The sequence below is a fragment of the Parus major genome, chromosome 1A (assembly GCF_001522545.3).
Source record: "Parus major isolate Abel chromosome 1A, Parus_major1.1, whole genome shotgun sequence".
In the NCBI taxonomy this organism is placed as follows: Eukaryota; Metazoa; Chordata; class Aves; order Passeriformes; family Paridae; genus Parus; species Parus major.
Genome location: NC_031773.1, coordinates 52,217,970 through 52,245,750, shown reverse-complemented (window position 1 = coordinate 52,245,750; position 27,781 = coordinate 52,217,970). Strand labels below are relative to the sequence as shown.

Genomic DNA, 27,781 nt, shown 5'->3' with positions numbered 1-27,781 from the left:
TTTCTCCTGGAATGTACATAGCATCTGCCCATTCTGACCTCAGTAGGAGGTAGCCAGGATAGGAGACCTTCCTTTTCTGCCAGCACCACTGAGGTGTATTCTGTCTTGGTGCCTGGCTGTAAACAGAGGTTGTGCCTTCAGGCTGTCAGTTCTTTTATCTTTGTACTCACACAGTTTCCATTACTTTAGTTTCATTTATTTGCCTTTAACTGTTTATATTATGGTGGCTTCTGCCACCCAGTCCTGGGCAACATCCCAGGTGGCACCTCCTGCTGGCAAACCCTGTCCTGGAAGATCTTCATGGATAGCTTTTCCAGAAACCAGTGGAAAGGGGGGGGAAAATAAATCTAATTTCATTTAACTTTTCACTGAGTCATGTGCTCCAGGCACCTTCAGCCTGAAGGACAGACCTGCATTCCAGGCAGGGTTGCCTGAGGACCTCTGTCAAGAAGCTTCATGAGAATTTCTGAAGCTCACCATGTCAGTACAGGGTGCTTAACATGGACTCTCAAACCTAATCCCAGCATGACTGAGGTCTAAAACTGTCCAGCAGTGACCAATCCCAACCTCAGCCTCACAAAAATTCCGGATTTGATTGCATTGTTGTCAGAAGCACTCCCAGAATGAGGATGCTTCCTTGACTAAAAGGTGGTAGTGAACCCTTTCTGCTCAGAGCATCTGAGGGGGATGTCAGGTAACAGGGGATGGAATTTAACAAACTTGTCATTATTTAATAATACTAATGACACTATTGGGGTCTCAGTTATCTGGTCCCCTCTGAGCAGGGCTGCTTGTTGGAAGGGTTTTGCACATGTATTTTTGGTCTTCTGTGCTTGTATCAAGCAGTTTCTAATTGCATAAAGAGTTATGACATGGCAGCTAGTGGCATTATAGGTTAAACAAGAGTTAATTAAACGGGATATAAGGTACTAATTTTTCAGACTGAAAAGGAAGGATTGGGGTGGAAGGATGCCCTAAAGCAATGCTATTTTATCTAATGCCAGCTATGTGAAATTTATCCAGAAAGCATTGATTTTTCCACTGGAGGTTGTACTTCATTCACCTCATTTACCTCATTATTCTTAAAGGCAGAGGTTTAATAAAATGACTTTGGATAAATTGTTGGGATTTGGTACGCCAGGGTTAACTGGCTGGACCTGAGAAAGGACCTCTGTCCTGCTTCTGTGGCTCCTTTGTCACCATTCATAGCAGTGTGATTGGCACTGACCTGCAACCTGGATTGCTCACATGGGTCCATAAATCGTGCTGTTCCTGTCTTCAGTGCCTCACCAGTTTGCCAAGAATGTCTCCCAAACTCCTCTTCCACCCACTTCCTCAGCTGCTGAAATACCTGGGCACAGCCGTGGAAACCACTCGTGCATTCCTGCCACTGGAAGCTCCTCTCAGGACTGCTGGGAAGGGAAGGCTTGCAGGGCCTCAGGACTTCTAGGTGGAGAGGGGTTACCACAGCTTAAAGGCAGCCTTCAACTTGAGTTACTATGGGACTAAATGCATAATTTCTTATCAATGAGGAAGATTTATGTATAGCCGGGTAACGACTTTGAGCTCTTTCTCTTGCACATTCTGTGGGCCAGCCACACTGCAGATTGTTTTATCACTGATCCTAATGACTTCCCAAGATCACTGCTTGCATTGTGCTTTGTGAGTGTTGCTTTAGCCAAATAACTCCACCATACTGGAAAATCTAGTGCATTGGGATGCATTAGATTTATAAAGGTTTCAATGAAAAGGTTAAATTGATGGGCAACATCAAGTATTCTACTTAGTGCAAACCAAAAGACCAAAAAGGTTTTTAAACTCAAAAGCGTATCAGAGTATAAATCAAAGCATTTTGCTTTTTAGAGCAGAGGGAAGAAAAAGCTTGGGATTTAACAGCAGGCAAAGAGAGCCAGTCTCTGCTCTCTGGCCCAGAGATGAGCTGCCAGATTGCTTTCCTGCAGCTCAGCCACCTCATGACCAGGACTGCTGTGTCCAGACCATGCAGATGGTCCAGGGTGGGCAGACCCTTGAACCATGCCCTGGCACTGTCTGGGAGAGGGCTGCATGGCACTGGCCACAGGGATGGACATGGCAGAGCAGTGCTCAGGTGCAGGGATGAGTTTGGCCCACCTGCTCAGTATATAGAGTAGCTCTGGACTTGGAACACTTATAGCTGAAGAAGGCTGGCATATTAATCCCCTTAATCAGGTGCCTTCATCAAGTGGTCTCAGTATTTAACCCATTTTACTGTGACTGCACAGTATCCAACATATCAGTGCTCAAGTGACTTTTCCACCACTACCTAGGAAGAAAGAGCAGGACAAACCTTTCCACTTATCCCAAATCTTGCTATGCTGTTGGATCATTTTGTTCTGAGAAACTCCATCCTGTCAGCCACCTGGGAGCACGGGGGTAATAACAAACAGATCATGAAGGGGTGTTTGACCTAGCTGCTAAATATTATGAAACCTGTGGGGTCACAGTTACAAGAGGTGAAGCATAATGAAGGTGTGTTTTAATTACAACACTCAAATATGGTGGTAATAGGCAACTGTATAAATCTGTGTTAGAGTTAGGGTTTTCATTATGTTTTTAATGAAATACTGATTAACCTGTGCTAATTGACATGAACCCTGAGCAGACAGCAGCAAATGAAAGCAATCTGGCAGCTGTCTGCTACTGTTCATTGGTTGTGTCCAGCCCTTCCTCACTGCAGACTGTTGGGATGCCAGGGATGGAGTGAGGTGGTGGCAGTGTTACAGGGTCTGTTCCATGGATTTCAGTATTTAAGGTGTCTGTTATCTTCTTCCTTTCTTCCTCTTCTAAATCCAAATTAATTCAGCTCATTTCTTATACTTGCTTCACTCATATTTTTGTTTGCTGACTTCTCTGGGCAAGCAGTGGCTTTAGGCAGCCAAGTAAAATAGACTTGTCCTCAAGTCAACCATTGGTGAATAGATTTTGTATGTGGTCGGTGGGTTTTCATGAGAGCTTTTCAAGTTCAGTTCCTGTTTGCTCTCTGCTCGCTTCCAGGAACAGGATTTTGTAACAAGCTTAACATTTTTGTTTATAATCAGTATATTGTACTTACAGTATGTCTGTTGCTGAAATGCAAGTACTAGATGAAATATTTTTATCCAAGGGTAGGTGCCTGACAGCTTTAGCAAGATTGACCTTTCAATTGGACTTCCAGTTCTTAGGATTGCCTGGCAATTAAGTGGTTCCTTTGATTTTAAATGAAGATTTTCATCCTAGACACATAAGCCCAAGTTTCATCTGGAATCATCTTAACCTGACTTTCAGAAAGTCAGGTTAAAAACCCAGAGCCAGCTGAAAATTAAGCTACTTTGATTTCTCTAAAGTTGATTTTTGATGGTTTGTTACCCACTTTAAAATATATAGGCTATTATCACTTGCAGTGTAAACACTGTGGAAAATGTCACATTTAATAAAAACTATGACCTCATTCTCAGCTTCCTTTTAAATGAGTTTCATTATTTTACCCAATATATTATTTATTCATGTATTCAAATATATTTATTCAGTGAAGGCAGAGATATTTTGATTAATTCAAAGACTAAATGCTCTGTACTTCTCATGCAAATTGGTGCAGAAAAAAAAGGGAAAAAAAAAGGTAAAACTCCCTTTGTACTCTGAGGGTTAAATGCATCATCAGAATGTAATGAATGCTGTTTGTGTGCAGTCAAGTGAGGAGTCATGTTATCATGAATCTCTCTCCATGGCTTTTATTATTATAGCAAAAAATAAAATTCAGCACGTGGGTTATATATCTGTTCAATGCTTATTTACAGACCCCATTTAGATGGGGAGTGAATGGTCAGATGAGCCTTGCCAGTTACTCAGGTATTGCAGGATGACTCCAGTATTTCTTTGCTGTTATTTCTATAATTCTACCAACTTTGCCATTCTCAATTGAAATATAATAATTAAGGAAAAAAAAAAAAACCAACAAAACCAGCCTGCAAAGCAAGAGAAGTGGGATTTTCAAAAAGCACTCACCATTATAATAAATTCCCCACTGAAGTGGGGAGTTAATCTCACTGGCATGACTTGGGTGGGAGCAGAGCTCAGGCCAGCACTCAGCACTATTAACACACAGAGCAGTGATGTGTGGTAAAGTTTGCACAGCTTGACAATATGTTCAGGCTGAGGGAATTTCACCAGATCTTAAAGGGACTTTGGACCAGGCCTGTTCTTTTCAACTAAAATCACTCATAGAATTTTCATAGATTGAACTTTGCTTAGGAAAAAAGCCTGGTGAATTTTGTTACTTTTGGTTTTCATATGTATTTGGGGGCAATATGTGTACTTTTTAGAGCACAAGTCCTGAGGGACAAATATATGAGGGAGCTGGGGCTGTTCAGGCTGGAGAAAAGGAGGCACACAGGGAACCTTCTTGTTCTCCACAAGTACCTGACAGGAGGTTGTAGCCAGGTGGAAGTCAGTCTCTTCTCCCAGACAGGAGGAAACGGCCTCAAGTTGTGTCAGGTGAGTTTTAGATAGGATATTAGGAAAAATGTCTTTACTTAAAGGGTTGTCAAGCATTGGAACAGTCTGCTTGGAAAAGTGGTGGAGTTGCCACCCCTAAGGGGATTTAAAAGATGTGACCAACTTCAGTGTGCCCAGCTGGGTCTGGTGATGTAGATGATGATGAGGAGGTAGCAACCATGGGCTCTTCTCCAGCTGATGTAGTCAATCCAAGGTCTGGATGCCCAGAGGTCAGGAAACCTTATTTTGCATCATCCAGATCCTGCTGTTCCCCCTGTCTGTTCTGTGGCTCTTGACAGGAAGGGAAATGCTGGTATCACATTGCAGAATAATTTTGTTGCATGATTCCCCATCTGGTGGGCCTGACAAACAAACAAACACATCATGTCTGAGAGATGAACGTGGAATACGTCCATTTGGCCTGCTGTAATGCAGGTTACTCTTCACAGAATCACAGAATGGTTTGGGTTGGAAGAGACCTTGCTGATAACCTAGTTCTACCCCCCTGGCACAGGCAGGGACACCTTGCACTGATTGCTCAATGTTGTTCTCAACTTGGGTTTGAACACACGGCGTAATCCTGTCTCTGGTGCAAGTCCCAGTTGTGTGCTGGGCTGCCTGCCTCAAGGGCTGGAAATTTTAATCTGATCCCCTTCATAGATAAGGCTGGAAAAGGGTCCAAAGTAGTGGAAACCCAGTGCCTCTTTGCTGTGCAGTGACTGACAATGGCATGGCCAGGCATTTTCCTGAGCACCATCCAGAACACTGCCTTTCCAACTGGAAGGCGAGAATTTGGCTCTCAGGTCTCTGTACCCATCTTTCTCTCTCATGTTGGATTTGGTCCCCAAGAGGGAACTTCACTGACATGACCCAGTCCTCTGTGCGTTTTGGATCTGAAAGCAGAAATTCTGTGCTCAGATTTCCTGAGTCTGTGCATACAAAAAATGTCAGCCTGCTGCGGCCCTGCACAAATCACTGGTAGAAACAGGAAAGTGTTTGTTTCAGTTCTCCATAGATCAGCCTGTAAGCCCCTGCCTGGGCGTTCCCACATCCTTGCATACACCCCCAGACAATATTCTGTCTTGTAGCCATTGTGTACAATATGGAAATCAATGGGATTGTGTAATACAGAAATTCCCAGTGGAGGCACCGGTTACCTATGATAAAATCTCCCCAGCCACTTAAAGACATGCTGCAGTTCATCTAAACCATGAAATCTAAAGCAGCTAATTTTTATGATCAAAATCAGAATATCGAAATAAGAGCATTCTTCTTTCACTTACAGTATCTGTATTGCTCTATTGCATTAACAGGATTTTGCATTACTAGTTTTCAACATATGAAGGACAACAAGGCAGTAGCTGTTTGTGCATCTAATAATAGCTATGCTATATCAATAAGTTGAGGATATCCATCTGTCTGCTGAAGCATGCCCTTCACATGGGATTTGCCCAAAATAAGAACTTGCTGTTCCAAAAATCTGGTTACAGAAATTGGAATGTTACTCAGAGCATGAAATAACTGCCTTGGCATGAACCTCTCATTGGCTCCTGGTGTCTGCAGAGGCAGAAAAAAATGACCTGCAAGGTTGGGAAAATGTCTTCAGGTCAGAACTTACCAACCCTCGATGTATCTATTACGTTCTTTAAAGCGAGAGATGTTAAAACAAACACGAGCACCAGAGAAGGTGCCTGCAGAGGACTGTCAGTGTGTTGATCTAGACATCAGATTCTTCTCATCTGTTTGCAGTTCTCAGTCACATCACTGTGTAAACTTTCAGGATTGGATTCATGCTTAGGATATCAAAATACTTTCTTTTGTCTTATTTTTTTTTTTCCCAATTCCTTCTGTGTGAAAACTTGGCTGTGAAACTTAATAATAAAACCCATGGGAAGCTGTCCTTATAATATAAATCTCCTTCATGTCAGTGGGACATTTGCTGAGCCCTCAGCAGGGTGCATTGCATCCTGCAAGAATTCTGATAACTTTCTCAGGTAGATATTTTCATAACTGCTGGACAGTTTCCATCATTTGAGACTGATGAAACAGAGCAGCCCTGTAGAGGCATAGAGTCTGGAAACACTTGTAGATTTTTTTTTGTTTTGTGGGGTTTTTTTTTTACAAAAAACTTTTATTCATTATCATTATGCAAAGTGGTGCTTTCCTCTGAAACTGCTGTTGATGCTCTACCCTAAGGTGTTTGTAAGAAAACCTCTTACACCTGGTTTTGTAATGAGAAGAACATTTCTATAAAGAGGCAAAACATGTTAATGTTATTTGTCTATATTCCCACTGCTTCTCATTTTCTTTGCCTTTTACTTTGCATTTGCTTAGTTTTTCCATGATTTTAACTATTTATTGGAACAACACTTACTGGTCTCTGCTAGCAATCAGCCCTTCTGGAGATAGCAGAAACACAGTGGAGGAAATCCTGAATTCCTTGAAGTCACTGACAAGCTTGACATTAATTTTCATAAGGCACATGATCCAAGCCCCAGTCTTCTTGCAGTGAAATGTGGACATGGTAGAAATTCATGCTGTGCTTAATTCCAGCCTTGTCAAAGCCACATTTTTCATTGAGCACTGAGCTCAGTAAGAAAATTGAGAAGTGTCATGCAGAAAGGGAAGTACTGGACAAGAAACTGGGAAGGCTTTACTTCGATTGTCTTGTTATTTTGATATATTTACTGCTTGCAGAAGCTGATGTTGCTGACAGGAGACCAGAACACTCTTGAGTGTCAGGCTTGGCTCTGCCGCAGACTCACAGTGTCAAAATGACCAAGTTTGGCATTTTCTGGGAAGTGATCATGTTTCCATGCTTCACAGTGGGCCTGAGAGTTTGTAATTCTGGGGACTGCCCGTGCTCCTACACAGACATAAGCTGTCTGGTTGTTCACAAGTGTCCCTAGTGAAAGGCTGCTGCTTTCTAACTGTGTGACAGATGGGCTAATCATGTTTTTATTGGTGTTCACCTATTCAGTGTGCAGCAGTGAGAGCGCTGCTGAGTGCTCTTCCTTAATCTCTAGGTAAGGCACGTGTTTTCTCTATCTACAGGTCTTGCTAAGTTAAATAGCAAAGATAGGTTGTAGTGAGTAATTGTACATTGCCTTGACTCAGAGCAGCTGAGCCTGGGAATAATCAGTGTTTTCTCTACTTTGTTGAGCTGCAGAGGGAGCAATGCCTGATGACCACAACTAGAATTAGTTGAGTTGTTTCTTTCTTAGTTTTATTTGCTTGCCATTTAAATTTAATCAATTTAAATTTAAAAGAGGCACTGATTTACAAGTCCTTTCAAATTTCACACAAGGTTCAGGAAGGTCATGAATGCACAGAAGGCAGGGCCACTAGAAAAAGTAAAATGATGGTGTCAGTGTGTGCATTTTAAAAATATGTCTATAAATTTCTCATCCAAAATTGTATTTGTTATCTTTCACAGTCACTGTATAGCTGTGAGCTGCCTATCAAATGACTCAGGCATCCTTGAGCATAAAATTTTGTTGTGTAAGTAACGTCCAAAAGTGTTTTCTTGTAGTGCTAGAGAACTTTTTTAGTCATCCCACCTCTGCCCAACCTGACTCCAGATGCAGAGCTTTTTACATCCCCATGAAGTGATATGTTACATCCCTAGCTGCATCCTCACAATTTCACATATCTGCACATTCTGTTAACTTTGCTGATTTGGCAGCAAACTTGTCAGATTGGCCAGTTCTGGGAAACCAGATGGTTAGAAATGCTCAAGGGTCCATGAGTCACCAAACACCAGGTTTTCCACAGGCACATCCATGAGTTTGGCTCTTCCAGTGTGGCTGAGCTCAGTGGATGGGTCACTGCTGCTGCCTCTCCCTGGTCTGTCCCTGCTCTCCAGGTATTCAGGTGACTTTGGGCAGGTGACAAGACCCATCCAGTGGGTCCAATACTCCTTTCCAATGGCATGACAGGGAGAACTGGGCTCCTCTGTGGGCTTTTTGTCTGCCTTGGCTCCTGGCAAAGGATAACTCAGTACCCTTCTCCAGCTGCATGTCTTGCTCCTACTTATGGTGGCAGTGGACAAGACCGTTCATAAGTCAACACCATAAAAAATTGCCAGGAGTTGGACACAGTCCGTGGATTTTCTATAAAAAAGTAATTACAGACTTTATTGCTGAGTGCCACATCCATTTTTTCCTCTTCTGGGAGCCATTCAATAAACTTTATGTTCTGAGGTAGAGCAAAACTGTCGTAGTTTAATGCAGTGTTTTATGCGTCTTCCCTGCACTCTTAACACCTGATTGTTGCTAATAGCCCAGTGTGGATTTTCTTTTTCTTTCTAAATTATATTAATTGGTCTGAAATGCCTGTGACTTGGCATTTCATTCTGGATGCTCACCCTTTCTTGCCCAGGAAGAAGCCAGTATTTCCAGAAGCAGTTGCCTGTACAGATTTGCCTTTTCAGGTGATTAGCATCTATGTTTATACTCCTTTCACAGAACCATCAGGCTTTGTTAGTGCAAGTTCTTGGGCATAAACCAGAACAAACCATGCCTGGAAATGAAAATCAACCCTACTGAAAATGAAAACTCCATCCAAGAAACGCACATGCAGAGCAACAAACTCAGAATTGAGGTTGTCACAGTGGTTTTCATTCATCTTTTTTTAACTGACACATTTCTGCATTCATGATCTTCTGGCCATGGGTATATTTAATTTGGGGAGGGAAGGAAACAAACTTTAGCAGAAAATAATCAAAATAAATGCTTCTCAACAGAGGGGTGCATCAGGATTATAGCACACTTTCCTCCCCTAAAGCAAATGTCCTTCAAAAACAAGACTAGGTGATGCATTAAATATGGCACACTATGATTCTCCACAGCAGGAAGCAAAAACATCTTTTCTAGCTCACAGCTCTGATGGGCGAAAATTTTCAAAGGCTTTAAGAAGCCACTAGTGCAGTAATGCTCATATGCAGTTTCAAAAGTAATCATCTCCATAACACTGCAGGTAACACTCCCTGACACCCCACACAAGGATTTGGGATGAGCCACCATCCTGTACTGAGCAGGGAAGCTGGGTGACGTCTGGCAGTAACCCTTCTGCCCTATAGAATCTCTGTGTAACATGTTGTGAGCTAGGGGATTTCTTTTGAGGGTGATAGTGTTGGTACATGTCTCTTAACAGCATCAGAAATTCCCAAGGAGTCAAATTTTCAAAGCATTCGGAAATCAAGAGGAAATTTTTATTAACTTCAATAGTTTTTGAACCAGGCCTATATGTGGGGGTTTTTGTTTTGACATTGCCTAAGACTGGGGGAATTGGCTTTTTGATAGTACAGCACCAGATTGCAGGGTCTGCGTATGTGTTGTTTTTTTTTTTTAATTCAGAACAACTCTGCTTTTATTAGATTTGTGTTATCTCTTATTTTACTATAATCTTTTTTGCATTTCATAAATATTAATTCCCCAGACAGTCTCTTTTGTTTAGTAGTTTTAATCTATCACAGAGTTTTCTGTTTTTCTTTCCTCTTTTCGTCCCAGAGAGATATTATCCTCCTCCATCAAAAACAAGAATTTTTCCAAGGAAGCCCTTCAGCCCAGAGATGTAGGAGCAGTATTTTTGCTAGCTGTCATTTTTGTTTCCTTCTCTTTGTTCCTTCCCCTTCACTGTCTAACACCAGTGCCAGGCTCTGATTTCACTTGCTTTCTTGGAGGGGACAACTCTACCAATGTCGTATTTTCTCTTGTCATCCATGGACTGACATTTTAGACCATTAATTCATCTTTGCACTGATGTGGAGGTACCCAGGCTGCTTTAGCAGATGCAGTTCAAACCCAGAGGGCTGTTCCCTGGCAGGCTGTGGTTTTGTTACTATTTGGAGGGTTTTTTTATGGGATTGATCAGGCTGCTTTTATTCCTTCACATTTTTCTTCACTTTCTTTGCCATGTTTCTAGTTATTTTTAGTGCCAATGAGTAAGTTGTGGTAGGCTGACACAGGTAGGCAGAGTTGTAGTACCTCATTTAAGCTGTACCCACTAACTAGCTTCCGGATGCTACTTCTCCAAATTGGACTGGTTTGGCTTAATATTGTCCACCTATTCCAGATAAACTCTTTGCTTCTCACCCTTCTCTGTCTGCACTGAACCAGTATGTAAAAAAAATAAAATTCTTACTTTCATTTTTTGCTATGAGCTTTACAGATCAGTAAACTTTATGGTTTGTTTTTTCTTTTCATTGATTGATTCTCAGGGCTGTGGCAAACTCCTATTATTAAATTAAAAAATAGACTAACACATGCAACCTTTCTATTTTGTACTTCAAGTGATTTTTTTAAATCCTGGAACATCTTGGAGTGCTCTGACTGTGCTTCACTCTGATGACTTTATGTGAGATCTCAGTGGCATTTATGATAGTTGTTTTGATATACAGAAAGCTATATCTGTTACTGCAGAACATGCTAAATATTTCACAAAGGGCAGTGCCAAATGCCTGTTATTGATTTCTTGTAGACACCAGTTTGCTGTGGAAGTTACACCCAAAGGTGAATCTCTCCAATGCTGTTCAGAGAAGAAATGAAAAGGGAAAGGTGTAAGCCTAAACTGAATGCTTTGAATATCTGTAATCTGCTGCTTCCAGCATTTTTTACTGGCAGTTTCTCAATCTGAATCTTGAATTTAATCCGTTTACTTAACTTGTCTATAACAGAAAGGACTTGAAACCTCAGGGAGGACAAATATTTGGAGATATATCTTGTTCTGAAATTCTCCCAGAGCAGTATCAGGAACCAGGGCTGAAAAGTAAACCCCATTTCCCCTCTGAAGAAAAAGAAAATTGAAAGTACTGATAGCATTAGGTTGCCGTGTCTTGAACATGTCAGTTGCACTTGGACAGAGATGTTGGAAGAGGACAACGTTCATCTTGTGAAGGTGGCAGAAGAATGCAGCATCACTGAACTGGTTCTTTGTGGTTGGCTTCCCACATCTGGAAAGCAGGGGTGATGCTTTAAAGTTTGCAGATTGAAAAAATACCAGGTAAATACTGTTATTTTTATCCCAGACCTTGATCTGCAATAGTGGCTCCAGATGAATCTTCAGGAGAAGTTACCCATCCTGCCAGCACCTGCAGATCCCCCTGCAGTTTATCTGAGCTTTATTTGGGAATAAGCCTTTATTCCCACTGAATATACATCTGTTGCCTTCAGTCCCTAAAGAGGCTGATCATATCTAAAATACACCTGTGTTTTAGTGGAATCAGATCTGCACCACTACCTCACCACCACTACCTCACCACAGGGAGCTGAGAGATCTCAGTACTTCTAACAAACTGCCCTGAGGCTGCAGTGGTGTCCCTGAGATTTACTGATCTCAGTAGATCCACAAAAACTAAGTGGGGACCAGAGGATAGGAGATTTCTATCTGTTCTTCTCCTGGAATTAGTCTGAGTGAACCAGCATTTTGTCCCTGCTCAGGTGGTCCTAATCTCTCCAGAGCTGCAGACAAGAGGACATGAATTGTGAAAAGCAAAACAGGGGCAGATGTTCTGCTCCTGTAGTAGCAGTAGCAGTGTATGGTAGCTGCTTTATCTTGTTCTCCTAAGAATACATGTTTTGGAGCAGCCTTCTACTCATCCTGTTCAACATCCATGTCTTCCTTTGAAAATGTTTGCATCTCCCCCACTCTTCTCCCAGCCCTCCCATGGGGTTTGAAAGTTTAGCTTGGGCTGCAGTGGTGTTGAGGGCAGCTTGCAGAAGGGGTTGTTAAATGAAGAGCTGTCAAGGAGAGAGAGGGAGGGAAGAGCAGAGAGAAGCACAAGTGGAAAAGAAGCTCAGGTGGAAGGAAGAGTTAAAGCTACCCTTAAAATAAGTGGGATTACTTATTATATTATAATACTTACATATTATATTAAAATAGCTGGGATTAGACTCTCTATCGCGTTAACCAGGGTCTGAGTGAACACAGTGGTCTTAATAAGGTGAGTTAAGGGGCCATAACCACTTCTGAAGGGCACTGGGAAGAGGGACTGAAGTTGTGAGCTTGTACTTGTGGTGCATAAAGAGAGGTGATGGAGAGCTAGAGTAAGAGAGTGCCTGGGAAAGCAGAATTAATTGAATGAAATTACAGTTTGTTCCTGGAAGCAGTGAATCCCATGTACCAGTTTCCCCTGTGAACAAAGTTTATTTTTAAACAAACAAAGCCAGAGATAAAGTTAGGTCATGAAGCAGGAAGTTAATATCTCTAAAAACAGTAGAAGTAGTTGGGAAGAGGCTTTGTGAGACTTCCCTGCTCGTGCTAGTTGGGATACACATCAGTGGAAGATACCCATGGGATGGATTGCAGGAATGGACATGGAGTTGCAAACACCAGGTCAAAAGTGCCCTACAAATGGGCCTTTGTGCAGTGACCTGCTCCAATCAGGATCAACCATCAGAAGGGATTTAGAAACAACAGGATAAACAGACTTTCATGCAGTCAGTTTTCTATTTGAAATGAAAAACTAAGACAGTCAAAAGTGGTTTGGATGTCACTGTTAATCCCTGGGTCAGCTGTGCTGATATATCTCATAAAAGACAGGATATGTTCAAAGAGCAAAATCCACTGTTAATTATCAGCATGTTTGTGGAGGCATTTGTGCCATGGAAGCACCCCCATGAGCAGAAGGGCATGGAGCACTTGGCAGCTTTCCCTGCCTTGAGAAGAAAGAGGCAGCGCTGCGGGTTGGAGGAGAAACCTTGAGCTCTTCATTCATGGATCCAGTGGGTGGAAGCTCCTGCAGGGAGTCTAAAATGACAGCTCTCTTAGCAAGAAACTGTAATTTAGGTGTACTACTTCTGACAGGAATATCAGCTCTTCCTACATTATGTGAACTTGTCACTTTTCCCTGCTCCTAAGTCTGTGTCACCTGGCAGCTCTGAAGAAGGACAACCTCTACTCAATAAGCCAGAATATCTGCTGCTGCTGGTGTTTCTCTGGAGCCATCAGACATCTCTGCTGTCTTGATTGAAATCATCAGGGAAGGTGGCAGTAGTTCCAGGTACCGAGTGGGCACTATGGATGCTTCTCACACCACCCTACTAAGAAAAATCAGCAACAAGTGTGTTTTTTCCCTCCACTTTGCCACTGAATTTTTTCAGTCCTACCTACTTACACGTCAGAATGTGTTTCAGTGCTTCAGAACAGCCTGGGAGCGCCCATTAGCCCTGGTCTGTCTGTGACCCACACAAATGCTTGTGCCGTCAGGGTGCTTACTGCTTGGATGTGGGTAGGGATGCATGCACACATATCCATAGGTATGTATGGAGGGACATGCATGCATTCCCGCTCAGCATCTTGGCATTATTTGTTCATCAAAGAGAAAATAAGCAGCTTCTGAAAGCAAACGTTCTGGGAACAGACTGGCAAGGGTGGGCGAGCAGAAGTCAGGGGTAGCTGGGCTATTGCCGGCCAAGCAATCAGTTCCCCATAAGCACATTGCCAAGGCTGCAGGAACAGCGGGCAGCACAGTGAGTGCAAACCACCAGGCTGTGCAGCCCACCTGAGCTGGAGAAAAGCTGCCCTGCTGTGAGCAGCCTCAGGAGCCCCACGAACAGGGAACGGGGAACAGGGAACGGGGAACAGGGAACAGGCCTGCCCTGTGTGCGGACAGAGCCGCCCTGTTCCCCACGGCTGCAGCAGGCACGCTTCCACCGAGCACACGCTCTTGGCTCCCCTCGCCCTGCAGCTGAATGCCTGGACTCTCTCCTGGCTGTCAGACCACGTCCCTTCGGGCTGTGGGTTGGCACCTCTCCGCCTTGCCTCGCTGCTCGGGGAGAGGGGAGATGTTCCCGATCTTTCTGTGCCCTCCAGGCTCGCCAAGGCCGCTGCCTGGCCCTGCAGGCGTGTGAGCTCAGGGACAGCGGGGACCTGCTCCAGGGGACTGTGCGAGAGCTGGCTGAAAACTTCGTCCTGGAGCTCTGTTTTCTTCCCATCTTTGCTGGCATGCTGTAGCTGCAGGTGGGATAAGGCAGATGACAGGGGTAGCAGAGCGAGGAGGAGGGAGCCAGCCCTTTCAGCGGATAGAGAGGCTGGCATGCCTTCAGCGTCTGTGAAAGGAGCAGAGAGCAAGGAGACGCTGCTTGGCTGCAGGCAGAGAAGGATCCCAGAAGCCTGAGCTCAGAGGGCCTTTTCTGCTCATTTTCTTTGGGAAGTTAAAATAGAATGAGCATTAAAAAAAAAGGAAGAAGATGATGTGCGATTTCTTTCAGGCTGTAGAAGAGTTTGAAAAAAATAGCTGCCATTTAACTACTAAGAATTTGTTCTTCTATTGTAAAGCAATATTTAGTATGCAGTCCCTAAATAGATCTGTTATTAGATGAGACAGAGAACCCTTAGAAATCACAGTAAACACAGCTGTAGAGGTGAGGAAAATGAATAAGGCATCATACTAATATTTCTACCTTCTAGTTATCTTGAATGGCTGATGAAAGGGACTTTTAACATCGTCCTCATGCTCTGATGTAGGAAGAATTAATGTAACAAGTCAGATGCTTAAAAATGCTACCAAGTCAAGCTAGGCTTGTCAGGATTTAAAGAAGAGGTGTATTTTCTGTTTTTTCATTTCTGTGCTGAGCATGTAGAAGAACCCAGGAGGACTGGAAGTTTCCAGCAAGGGCCTGGTGGTCAGATCCAGAGAATGTTGGATGTTGGCTGCGTGGAGCTGGCACAGTGGGTGGATCATGTTGGCATTTGGGAAGAGGTGTCTGGTGGCCAGCTGGGAAAGCAGACTTAGGCACGTGCTCTTTGCTTCCCAGAGAAGCCTGTGGTAGAATCACTTGTGGTTGGCTATGGCAGTGGATTTGTTTTGGTGCATAAAGACTGAAACAGCCAGGGGTTTTAACAAAAACAGAAAATACTGAAAATGAAAATTATTTCCTATTCTGTGTCATGGTTCACCTTCTGACTTCTGTCTTCATCTCTCTTTGGGCCCAATACTGACAGAATTATAGTTGGGCTAAAGGACTACTGCTGGCTTGTTTGGGACTGAGCATCCCTTGGCGTTGGAGTTGCTGGTGTTTATCTCAATAAAGAATAAATCAGACCTAGGAAGCTATAAATGAAACAGGCTTTTTATTATAGGTGTTAACCCAGAATCTTATTTCTATGCTACATTCTGCAGCAAGAAAGCTTCCTGGGAAGCCTGATGTAATTAAGATTATAAATTAATATATAAATATATATAAATGCTAGCATTTTAGTATAAGAGGACTTTTGTCTTTTCAAGCATGAGGTCATCTAATTCTTTTTGTACAGCAGCAGAAAGGTGAAGAGTTTCCAGTTAACTGTAATTAAGGCCATGGAGAATGAGCAACCCTGGTTACTCACCTTCTGTGAGCATTAGTGAGCAGCACAGTCAAACATGCCAGAAAAAAATTTCCTTAGAACAGCAAGGTTTGGTCTGAGCACAATAAAACATTACCAGGGGGAAGTAAAATAAATTTAATGTTAATTTGTGATAGTTTAGTTGAGGAGAAGAAAATCATTATCCAAAGGGTTTAGGTATTTTGCAAGTCTGTGCCAGGATGAATTCATCCAGATCATTACAAGAAAAGAGAGCCTTATTGAGATAGATGAAATCTGGTTTTGTTTCTGACACTGACCTGCTGGGAGGATGAGATTAGCTCTCTCTTCCCTGTCCCCTCTGGACCTTGGCACCATCCAGTCAGACAGAAGCAAGGCTCACAGGGCAGAGCTTACAGCAGGGTTATACATGAGCAGGCATCAGCACTCCCACTTCCAGCCTCATACCTTAAAAATAACAACACAGCATTTCTTGGTGCGGGCCTGAACCTGCATCCCTGACCCACAGGAGCAGCGTTCACCTGACCTGCCCAGAGATACTGGAAGGGCCATTCCACAGTGTCCCATTCCAACCAAATGCCTGCTTGGGCTGGGGAACAGCTAAAAAACATGCTAAACACGTAATTGTGGGGTTCCCCTCTCCTCAAGCGGGTTGCTGAAGCCCATGAATTATATGTAAGGAAGCCAGCTATGCAGCAGCTCTCTCCTGTTTCCCCTATTTGAGTTTCAAAATCTCTGGAGCAATATTGGTGTGCTGCACACTGAGTTAAAAATTGGAAACATATTACTCTGATTTAGCGTGGGACCAAGTAAATTGTATTCACTTAAAATAGCAGATATCCTGCTGAGAAAAAAATAAGTATTTCTACTCGACTGTGTGACACCTAAGCTGCAGCCCGGAGGTACAGGAGGAGGATTTGTGTTACTGAGAAATCCATAAATGTTGGCTGCCAGGTCAGAGCTGCAGGGGGGAGCAGGGCATATGTGTGCCAGGCAACTCCAGGCATTCAGACCTCCTGCATCTCCTCCCCATGCCCTGTGCAGGGTTTCACACCAGCGCCTGTCTGGTCTCTGCCCACCCTGGAGCTGGGTGGTGTTGCCTTTTCCTCAGGGAGGTTTCATTCACAGCACTGACTGGGCCCTGCCTTTATAGCTCTGCAATGTTTGCAGTAAACCTTGCTCCTGGAGTCTGTGGAACACTGAGGTTTATGACAGTGAGCTTAGTTTACAGAAGCTACTATCCCACATTTGCAAAGCTTGAAGGACCTGCAGGACAGCACCTGCCTGTGTGGTGGGATAATTTGAGTCCCTCTCTCTTCTTGGGCCAATGGATGTTCTCAATGCTGCACATTCCTCATTCTGTTTCAGAACACACATACCTTACCTTTCTGTTGGGATTTATCCTGTATCTGAGTCTCACTGGTTTAGCTCTGTTACTACTTGTCCTAACCAGACTGAGTCCAAATTATTCCTTTCTTCCTTGTGCAATTTCTAATGTATTTTTGTATTTATGTATCTACTCTTCCCTGTTTCCCCACTCCACCCAGTTTATCTCATCCCTGCAACCACAACTCCTTGCAACAGAGAAACAAATGTCAGATTTTCCATTGTCTCCTAGATGCCAGCTATGTTAAAATGTTGTTTCTTACTCTGTTTTTTAAGGGCTACTCCCAGCTCCACCCTGGCTGACTCCATGTGTCCCCAGTCCGGTGCTCCTCCTGGTGCATCATTTGCTGATGTCCATGGCATGCCTTTTCCTGACCAATCCTCAAGTCTTTCATTGGAAATCTTACCTACAGCTCCCACAGTAAAGATGTAATAGCAGAGTGCAGCAGCTACAGGTCACTTGTTTGGCTTTGAGCTTCCCAGTCCATGTGCCTGTCCCTGAGCTTGGGTTGTCCCAGTTAATGTTCCATCTGTGCCCCGACCGTAACCTGGCAGTTGTGAGAAAACAAGTGGAAGCCTCTTTGACCCTGTCTGCAGTCCCTGGTGACTTGGAGACAGTTCTGCAAGCCTGGCCCTTTCCCAAGCACCCGTGGGCAACAGTAGTGTATCTTTGGGAAAGGAGGGTTGGAAAGACAGTGGTTGTGTCGCTGTGTGTTACAGGTTCCTCACACAGGTCTGGAGAGCGCGAGCTCAGCCCCAGCCATCAGACACGCGCACGTCTGTCTGTCTGTCTGTGTGTGTACTGGAGGGGAAAGGACAGAGAGTTTTCATTTTAAAATTAAATTCATACGATAGACAGACCTTTCAGCTTTTTCATGCAAACAGTGATTTATTGCTGCACTTAAAGAATGAGCCAGGAGCAAACAGATTCATCATGCGCCGTCCTTTCATGGCAGAGCGGCAGCGAGCGGCTGTGGTGGCGGTGCAGAGAGGTCAGGTCCCATCACAGAGCCTCTGCTGTGGGAAGGCAGCACAACTCCATCACCCTCACCCCACCATGGCTGCTGAGGTCCCAGCCTGGGGTTTCATCCATTTCTTCTTGTTGTGAGAGGAAAAAAAGAATTTAAAAATTGACCATCTATTCCCCTTCTCCCCCTTCTTTTCTTTGGCTGCTGGAAAGACAGTGCAAAGTGCCCTTTGTACACGTAACACAAAGCTCCAAACTCATCTTCTATATATTAAATCCCAATAAACCTACAGCATGCAGATTGCTTGCCTTAAGTGTTCCCAGCTCAAGACCTACCCAGCCCTCTTTGCAGATTTCTTACCTCTTGCATGTATTGCACTTAAACTCAGTTCCTTCAGTTTTGCCTCCCCTGTGTTGGTAATATGTCCCCAGAGCTTCAGAACAGTAACATGCATAACAACACATCCTTCATCCTCAATATGGCCAGACCATAGGACTTTCTGCCTGATCTTCCTGGGGACTTCCAACTTTTCCCTCTCCTTGTTCAGAGGAGACACTTTATGAGATGTATACATTTGTCTTATTAGCCCCAAACCCAATGTACAGGATGAGTCCTGATACCAAATTGTTCCTGTTAGGGAGAATGGGAATGGACAGGCTTCCCAAGATGCTTGGGATTATACAGGAAAAGGTGGCTTTTATAAGGGATCTGGCTCTTTTCTTCCTGTATCCGTATCTTGTTGTGTGACAGAGTTTTAGCCTGATTAAAAAAGCTATTTTTCATATACAGTTGTGCCATTTGGTGTCAGTCTCTGACTTTTCAAGATTTTGCATTATGTAGTCTCCCTGTGGTACTTAACTTTCTCTCCAAGATGAAAAGGCCAGTACTTAATGACCTAGTTGTGAAGTTTTCCCAGGAAAGTACCAGCATCTGTGGCTGCATGTGTGTCTGTTGCCAGGTTTTGACTGGTTCTGTGTAGGTTTTTTTCCTAGCACCCTAGTGGTACTTGTCTAGTAGCTGGGCAAAGAAGAGTGAATGCCAGAGTTGATGTGGGTTTGGGGATTAATGAAGTCATTGTGGTCCCCACAGTAATGGTGAATTATCTCACCCTTCTCTGCTGTACCATTCTCTGAGTGCACACAGGCACACACGGACCAAGCTGGGAACATGCAGAGAGGAAGGAGGAAATGTATGAAGCAGTTCAGGATTTTTGGCAATACAGCATTAGCAGCTACTGTGTATGGCTGTTTTACTTTCAGGAGCTTTGATACTTCTTTTCATAGCCCTGGTGCATTCTCTGCAATGGGAACTGAAAATTGTGTGGTTATCTTGGTTTGCAATACAAAGAATTGAAAAAAAAAAAAAAGCATATTCAGCCCAATCTTCTCTGTAGGGCAGTAGGTTCAATGCATGAAATGGAGAAAATAAGACAGCTTTGTAATATTTCAAGTTTCCTTCAGAGGATATAATTTGCTCCTAAAATGTTCTCACTTGGTAAAAATGCTCCTAAGTTAATATTAGTTTTATCTTCAATTATCCAGCCACTCTGTAGAGACATTTTCATAGCAAATTCATATTTCAGTTTGACTGTCCACAAGTTTTCGGGGAAGATGTTAAGCATTTCCATCTCCAGGACACACAGTGAACTTTCTCTGAATGAATACTAATTTTTGGTGTGCTACTCATTTGAGTGCTCAAAGTTTTTCAAAAAGTTAAGTATTTCAAAAATAATATGCTATGAAATGTGACGTAAGTCAAAGTATGAAAAGTTGAAAAGCTATTACTTTAAAAAAAAATTTTGCAGTTCAGGTCAGCTTAATAAAATCCCTTTTTTGAAAATTCAATTGTTCTTTTAGATACAGTGTTTTGATTTACACAGCTACATTGTCTGTCATCTATAGAAATCTGCACAGAGTAATAATTATTTGTGATGATTTGAGAAAGGCTTGGACTGTCAAGTATGAAAAATTGCTGGTTCCCCATTATTGTCTAATGCTGAACATTTTTAAGAATACAATCTAGACCTTGGTGTATAGCACATATGTACACTAAATAGGGTAGTTACAGATGCAAATTGTAAAAGCCAAGTCTTAAAATAGTCTAAACCATGTTTGAAACTTCAAGGTTCTCCATCAAGGTTGCAAGAATCTTATTCACACCTTTCATGCACAAACAGGATTGGAAACATGCTTTGCATGTAACCTCATGCTCAAAAATCCCCCACCCTTTTAGCATCTGGGAAAGCAAAAGTAATACTGAAAGACATGTTGTATATTGAATAACAAACACCTCCTAGAACTCAGATGGTGTAATTGATGGGCTGAGGAAGGAGAGCTGATAATAGCAGAGATCTCAGATAACTGTCTCTCTCGATGTCACACAACCAGGACCATTAGTGCCACCTATAGTTAGTCTGTCTGACAGTTCTCACTTTAGGACCTTTCTTTCTGTGGATTCTGAGGCTGCTACACACACCCCTTCTGAACAAATACTGTGAAGAAGAATTTGGTGGAGAGGAGCTCTGGTTTTAACAGTGCTGGATAGACCCAGCTGGGTGTCAGCTGTTTTTTAATTGATGGACCACAGAGGAGGGGGACTCTGCAGCAACTTGCACAGTTCTAGCATAGGACACAAACCAAACCTCCAAACATGAAGGTAACTGAAGAATTAAAGGCAGATGCAAAGTCTTTGTTAAGGCAAAATTGAAGAGAAAAACCAATTTATCAAGGATTGGGCCTGCAAACCCCATTGACAATATTTATCCTCTTTATTCCATGTCAAACTCATTTGGATAATTTTGCCCTTCAGTCTGCCATGATCAAATGTCATGCTAGCAGTCCCAGCATAGGCTGGTTGTGAGCCTGGTTACAGTAATACAGAGCTAGCTGCAGGCAATGCAATAGAAGTAAACAAAACCCTGCCTGGTAAATGTGGAGGGTACTGCTTTCCACCATATTTTTTATAGTGAGACAGAATTTAATTAATGGGCTTTTTCAGTGACACTTTAGTATTTCCATCCTTCTATTAAAAAACAGCTTGTAGTGCAGATACCTGTGAATTGAATTAATCTTTGCACTGGTTTTCAGTACACTACTATATTCAGGGGGAAAAAAAATTCCTGTGTTTGAATCCGTACTTGCTGCTTGGCCATCAAGCTTGGAAAGGTCTGCAAAGATTACTTTATCCTGCTGTGCCTAAGTAACCAGAAGGAAATACCTCCCATCTCATTACTCTGGTTTACCTTGAATAACCTTTGCCTGTAATGAGTTGATGACTGCCAGTTGGTCAGCATATGCATTTCTGGTCAATATATTCTCTAGTGCTTTCCACAAAAAAACCCTCCTGCCCCTGCTGCACACACACCCCACCACCTTCCAGTGAACAGGACATCCACATGGGCAGTGTGCTGGACTTTCCTCCCTTGTTGTTACTTTGGGACTGATGGAGATGAGAAGCTTCTGGGTTCAGAGTGTCCCCAGCCTACTTTTTTCTTTTCCTTCTTTGAATGCCACTGAGCTTAGAAGTCTCCCGCTGCTCATGTCGCTTCACTGTTCAACTTGGTTGCTGCATCAGAAAAGGAAGGAAAGCTTTGATCTTGACATGCCCTTCTTCTCTGTCCCCCTTTACTACTTCTGCAGGAAAACAAAAACATGATTAAGTGCATCTCTGGTGTCAGTTCTCTCAGGGAAGAACAGCTGCTTTTATCAGATGTCTTCCCAAAACCTTTAGTGCCCTGATGGAGTCGAAGGTGAGCTGTCAGAGGACACAACTGAGCACTGACATTATCACCATCCCCACACTCAGGGTAATCTGCACACACATTTAAAAGTGTCCTCTCCCAGATTGGATTTAGGCCATTACTTATTGTGGTTTCTAGAACTGAGGGGTCAGCAGGGACCTCTGGTACTGAGCACAGGCACAGCCATCAGTGTCCAGGCAGCTGCACACTCATGACTCTGCTGTAGCCACATGTGTTACAACTTTGGAGGAGGACAGTCCATGACTTTAATTTTCTGTCTTGTCCTTCACCATCATTCTTTGGATCTTCTCTCTGGCTGCTTAAATTTGTGGGATATATTTTCCTCATTAGCTGTGAGCACATTTGCACTTTTTCCCTGGCCAAGTGGACCTCTAGTTTAAACAAATGTATTTCCAGTCTCATTTAAATTTACTGTTTCCCAAGCTCCCCTCACCAGCTTCAGGATGAAATTGTTATGTGGCCTAAAAGCCTTGCCTGTAACTTTAAATGAAAAGGAACCATTTTGCCATCAGCTAACTCACTGTTAATGTATAGTTTCAAAAATACTAAATTGAAAATGCTCTTATGATTACCTTCCATGGTGCTGTAGACTCTAGGGGCCACAGAGCATGTCCTGTGTGCACAGGAGAGTTTGGTGGTTCTTTCAGGATTCCATAAAAGGCTGTCAGGTGCCTTACCTGACCTTTCACTTGAGTGGCTTTCCTATCAGCCACTGCTTTAGCAAGGGAGCTGTTCCCATCAAACCTTGAGGAGAGCCAGCAGGACTCTTTGTGTCTCTGTGGGGAACAGGTAGGTCAGCTCTTCCAGAGTACATCAGGTGTGTTAGACAGCTGCAGAAGAAATGGGCTTTGATACACCTGGCATTGTTCTAAGACAGTCACTAGATTGGCCTTTTAATTTTTTTTTGTTGTTGTTTTAGTAAGCTGAAGTCAGTAGGATAGAATAAAAAGGAAGTCAAGCTTTCTGTTTCCTGCATGGCCCTTCATCCATCAGCCATACCAAAAGGTGCTGTCATTGATGAGAACTAGACAATCCCCTTTTGCTGTTGCATTGCTATTTAATATGCATTCTGTGTGCCCCCAGGCAGGCCAGAGCACATGTACAGCTCACCCTAGGGTGTTGCTGTATACTTAGTAAATGTAGATTTATGCCATTTCTTCATATTTTTTTCCATGTTAAAAAGAGTGAAAGTACCACTTGAAAATACGCAAGTGTAATCTTCTAAATGAATTTAATGTAGTACAAGCTCATTGGTAATTGCAAATACTAAGGCTGCGTTATACCCCTTACTCTAAATGTCTGAAAATCTCATTAATGTTAATGGATGGGGGAAAAGTGCTTAGCCTGTTGATGGAGGACTGAAATCAGGAGCAAAGCACAGCTCTACAAAGACTCATCTGCAGATTAGGGTCTGAAGCAACCATTAGATTATCAAATCTAACCTTCTATCTAATACAGACCATAGAATCTCATCCACTTAATTCTGTATTTATCCTAAGAACAGCCCCAGAAAATCAAATACAGTGCATTAACATATTATAATGTAGCAATATATTCAGGCATTTCTTTCTTCTTTTTTTACTCTAAAACCTGGGGCAAACAACACTCCTATGCTATTTGTTTTTTGATGAAAATCTGCAGGAGGGGAGATTTCAGCTTTTTATCTGCAAAGGAGAATTTGTATGTCTGTGTGTTTGTATAGGGTTTTGTTTAGTTCTTTGGGAATTATTGACTGGTAACTAGCCAGTGTAGAGCTGGTTGAGATCCATTACTTCTGTTTTGCACTGAGGATATCAGAAATTGAAATAGGGTTTTTTTTAATTATTTTTTTTTACAGAAAAAGTAATTTTCTTGAAAAATCTGTGTGGTCCCCAACAACTACTTTGTAACATCTAATATAGAAACTTCCTGCTAGTTTTCCTAGGAATACGAAGCACATTTCACATCTGACTTCTCATCTCTTCAACATAAAACTCTCCTTGAAGTGCACCTGGGAGGTATCCAGGGGGATACCACACACACACAAAAGACAAGACAAGCCGTCTAAAAGAGCTGCTCTGGGCTACTGCACGTTTTAACCACTAGCCAGCATTTTACTGAACAGAGGGGCAAAAGAGCTGAGGAAAATATCAGGGGATTCAGAGGATAAGTGGTGGGTGGCACTGTGCAAAATACAGAGGTCCCGGGCTTGGCACATACACACTCTCTTAAGAAAAAGTCCTCCTGCTCAGAGCTGCAGCAGCCCCTTGGTGTTGCTCATCCCTTGAAAACATTTCTCTGCAACCCACCACAGTCCAGAGAGAGGGAAAGTCTCTTGTTCACATGGTGCAGAAGCTTTTGCTGCCCCTTGGGTGAGTGAAACTTGGGCTCTTAGTGCTTGTCTGCAACAATGCAATTTCTATTTCCTTTCTCTCCAAAGCTCAGAAATCCCACAACTGGCTTGGTCCCATTTTGGAGTTTCATTTGGGTTTTAACTCTAAAGTTCATTTGGATTCTTTTATTTGAGTTTTGACGGGTGTTTTAAATATGAACCATGGCTAAGTACTGCTATTGAAAGCAGAGATTTGACCCATGACTGCAGGAACTGGAGGTTCAGTATGACCTCCCAAGCTGGTGCAAAACTATTTGCCAAGGACAAAGGGTTTTGCCTGGCATGTACTGGTCTTGTCTGGTTACTGGCCCCTGTAACCAAAGGAACACACACAGCAAGTGTATAGAGCCTACATTGCCTCAAATACTTCTTTTCAGTGTCCTGTGATTCATGTTAATTCAACAGGAAGGTACAAGATAAATACTTTTGAAAGGCTCAGCATACAAGAAGGAATCTTAGACCTCCTTACCTATCAAATAGGAAGGTCAATACGTGCCTTAATTCTCATCTTTGAGGCTGAATTAATTATTGAGCATAAGGCTCTTTGAAATTCTCAGGTGAATGGTTTTAAATAAATGTAAATAACATTACTAAAATCTTCCCACTGTTGCTTTGATGCAGTTTATTCTCAATAAGTAATAAGGTGTTTGTAGCAGTGAGGATATGGCTGCACAGCAAAACCCCGTGCCATGCAGAGACACTTCTGAATAACCAAACACAGGAGCCCTGCACTGGCATGGTCATCGTATCTGAATGAATTTTCCTCTTGGAGAGTAGCAGGAATATCCATGGGCTTCATTTATTCTGGCCATAGCTGTAAAAGCCGTATTCAAGGCCATAGCCAAGCAACAAGCCATGACTATTAAATTTTCTAACCTAAAAGACAACAGCAACAAGAACACACACAGTTTACATTTTGTCAATTTTTCCAGTATCTTCCTATCCCATCATGGCAACAAAAGGTCCAACACTGCTGTAGCAGTGGGTTGGATTGCAGAGTGAAGGTGAGATTTGTTTTCCAGGCCTAAGAGAAGCACGTCTCAGGATGAGGGTCCTGTAAATACACTTGCCACCATGCTGTGTGAGCACTTGTGCTCCTTCATGTTGTCTTCAAAGCAAAGCTCTGGATGCTGCGTGAACAGCATTTAATCAGTGTGTATCAAGAAGTTTGGTGAAAAAAGCAGTTAATCTTCTAGAATAGTGTCAGTTGTAGTCAGCCACACAATGAATTAATCCATGCAAGGAAAGATCTGCTTCTCTGTGAATTTGTATAATAAGCAAAAAAGGCATTGAGTTTCCCAGCCCTTGACCTACTGGTGCCTGTGCTTCCTTTGCAGTTGTCCAACACAGCAATTCTTCATCAGATCAGGCGAGACCAAGTGACAGACACATGCCGAGCAAACAGCGTGTCCAGCAGGAAGCGCCGTGTGCTGACACCCAACGATCTCAAGCATCTGGTCGTGGATGAAGATCATGAAATGATCTATTGCTATGTTCCCAAAGTGGCCTGCACAAACTGGAAGAGAGTCATGATGGTTTTGACGGGAAGAGGCAAGTACAGCGATCCGATGGAAATCCCGGCCAACGAAGCCCACGTGTCTTCAAACCTGAAGACCCTCAACCAGTACAGCATCCCAGAGATCAACCACCGCTTGAAAAACTACATGAAGTTCCTCTTTGTTCGCGAGCCTTTTGAAAGACTGGTGTCAGCCTACAGGAACAAGTTCACCCAGAAGTACAACACTTCCTTCCACAAGCGATACGGCACCAAAATCGTGAGGCGCCAGAGGAAAAACGCAACCCAGGAAGCTCTGCGGAAAGGTGATGACGTGAAATTCGAAGAGTTCGTGGCGTATCTCATCGACCCACACACCCAAAGAGAAGAGCCCTTCAACGAGCACTGGCAGACTGTGTACTCCCTCTGCCACCCTTGCCACATCCACTACGACCTCATAGGAAAGTACGAAACACTCGAAGAGGATTCGAATTACATTCTCCAGCTGGCGGGAGTAGGCAACTACCTGAAATTCCCCACCTATGCAAAGTCTACGAGAACTACTGATGAAATGACCACAGAGTTCTTCCAGAACATCAGCTCCTTGCACCAAACGCAGCTGTATGAAGTCTACAAACTTGATTTTTTAATGTTTAATTACTCAGTGCCAAGCTACCTGAAATTGGAATGAGGGATGGGTTGGGGGGAAAGAGGGGAGAGAAAGCCTGTTTTATTTAAGATTTTTATTTGTCATAATAAATATGGAGAATGGGTTATTTTGTAAATTAATATTTTCTTTTTTTGAATGATGCTGCGAGCAGCACAGTCAAAATTATTTAAATCAACTGTAAGAAAGGACAGCTCTCTTTGCAGGGTAACAGGATTGTGACGATCTAGCTGTAGAAATTAATAATACTGCTACACTGTTTAAACAAATGTTAATTGTGTTCTGGTGAATTTCATTGATCTTGCATTCCTCCAGTTCTAATTAATGTTATTTATACTTATTTAAAACATTGTCTCTTGGTAGGTTTCACTTCAGCAGCAGAGATAAGGTAATGTGGACAAAAGGAGTCTGGTTTTGTGCTTTCCTCGATCGAGCTTGTTCTGGGTAATAATATTCTTCCATTAGCCATTGATGCAGGTAAAATACGAGAATGGTTCTGGATAACACACGCTTTGAGGAAAGTGGCGAAAGTGAGTTCTTTAGAAAGTGATGTGGCACTCAATACCAGTACAAAATTTATCTTTCTAGGCCCAAAAAGGAAAAGTAACTCAGATTTGGGTAGATTCATGATATCTAAAACCCATGACTGAAAGAAATGTGAATGTATTGCTTAGGAAGAGAAACCATGAATTTTTTCTAAGTCTTAATGACTTTATGGAGAATATGACTATTCCCACTGTAACTTAATTTGAAGCCTTCCGGCCCAAATGAATTTAGGATGGTCCATCAGAAAAGAATCAGCATTTGGAAAGTGACTGTAAGAGATTTTTTGAATGCCTAAAGCAATTGGCATTGACTTAATTTATATCCAGGATGGAGCTGTGGGGACCTCCATCCTCTTCAAGTTGTGCCTCCCTAATTGATCCTAAGATGGGCAACCAAAACTGGCTGGAGAGACACTGGTCATGTTATGTTACTATAACCAATCTGAGCATGTCATTTGAAAGCTCAACAAGACATCTTCATGTTGATTCTCTAAGCATGCAAGGCAATAAAAAAGGTCTCATCTTCCTACATGCTGGTTTCATGGCTTTTTCCAAGGGAGAAGAAGAAGCCTTCTTTTTTTCATTCATGCCTAAATGCCAGGAATTGACAGGAATTTTTCTAAGTTCAGTGAGTTAGAAATTTATCTAAGTCATCTCTAGTGTAAGACCATGACCTTTTTTCTTAAGGGGAATGTCTCAGTAGCGGTTGTTTTGTGTTTAACAGCTTTTTGGGATGGCAGATTGTTTTGGGTAAGCAAACAGTAATCTATACAGAG

General features: G+C 42.8%; 1 protein-coding gene across 2 annotated transcripts in view; it reads left to right on the top strand.

The window, feature by feature from the left end:
• The window catches only part of CHST11 (carbohydrate sulfotransferase 11), a 154,191-nt gene extending 126,657 nt beyond the window's left edge, over positions 1 to 27,534 (top strand). For both annotated transcript variants that reach the window (XM_015629241.2, XM_015629240.2), the window contains exon 3: positions 25,636 to 27,534. In XM_015629241.2, the coding sequence (XP_015484727.1) occupies positions 25,636 to 26,484 (849 nt within the window). In that variant the 3' untranslated portion in view covers positions 26,485 to 27,534. The remainder of the gene's footprint in view (positions 1 to 25,635) is intronic.
• The last annotated feature ends 247 nt before the right edge of the window (positions 27,535 to 27,781 follow it).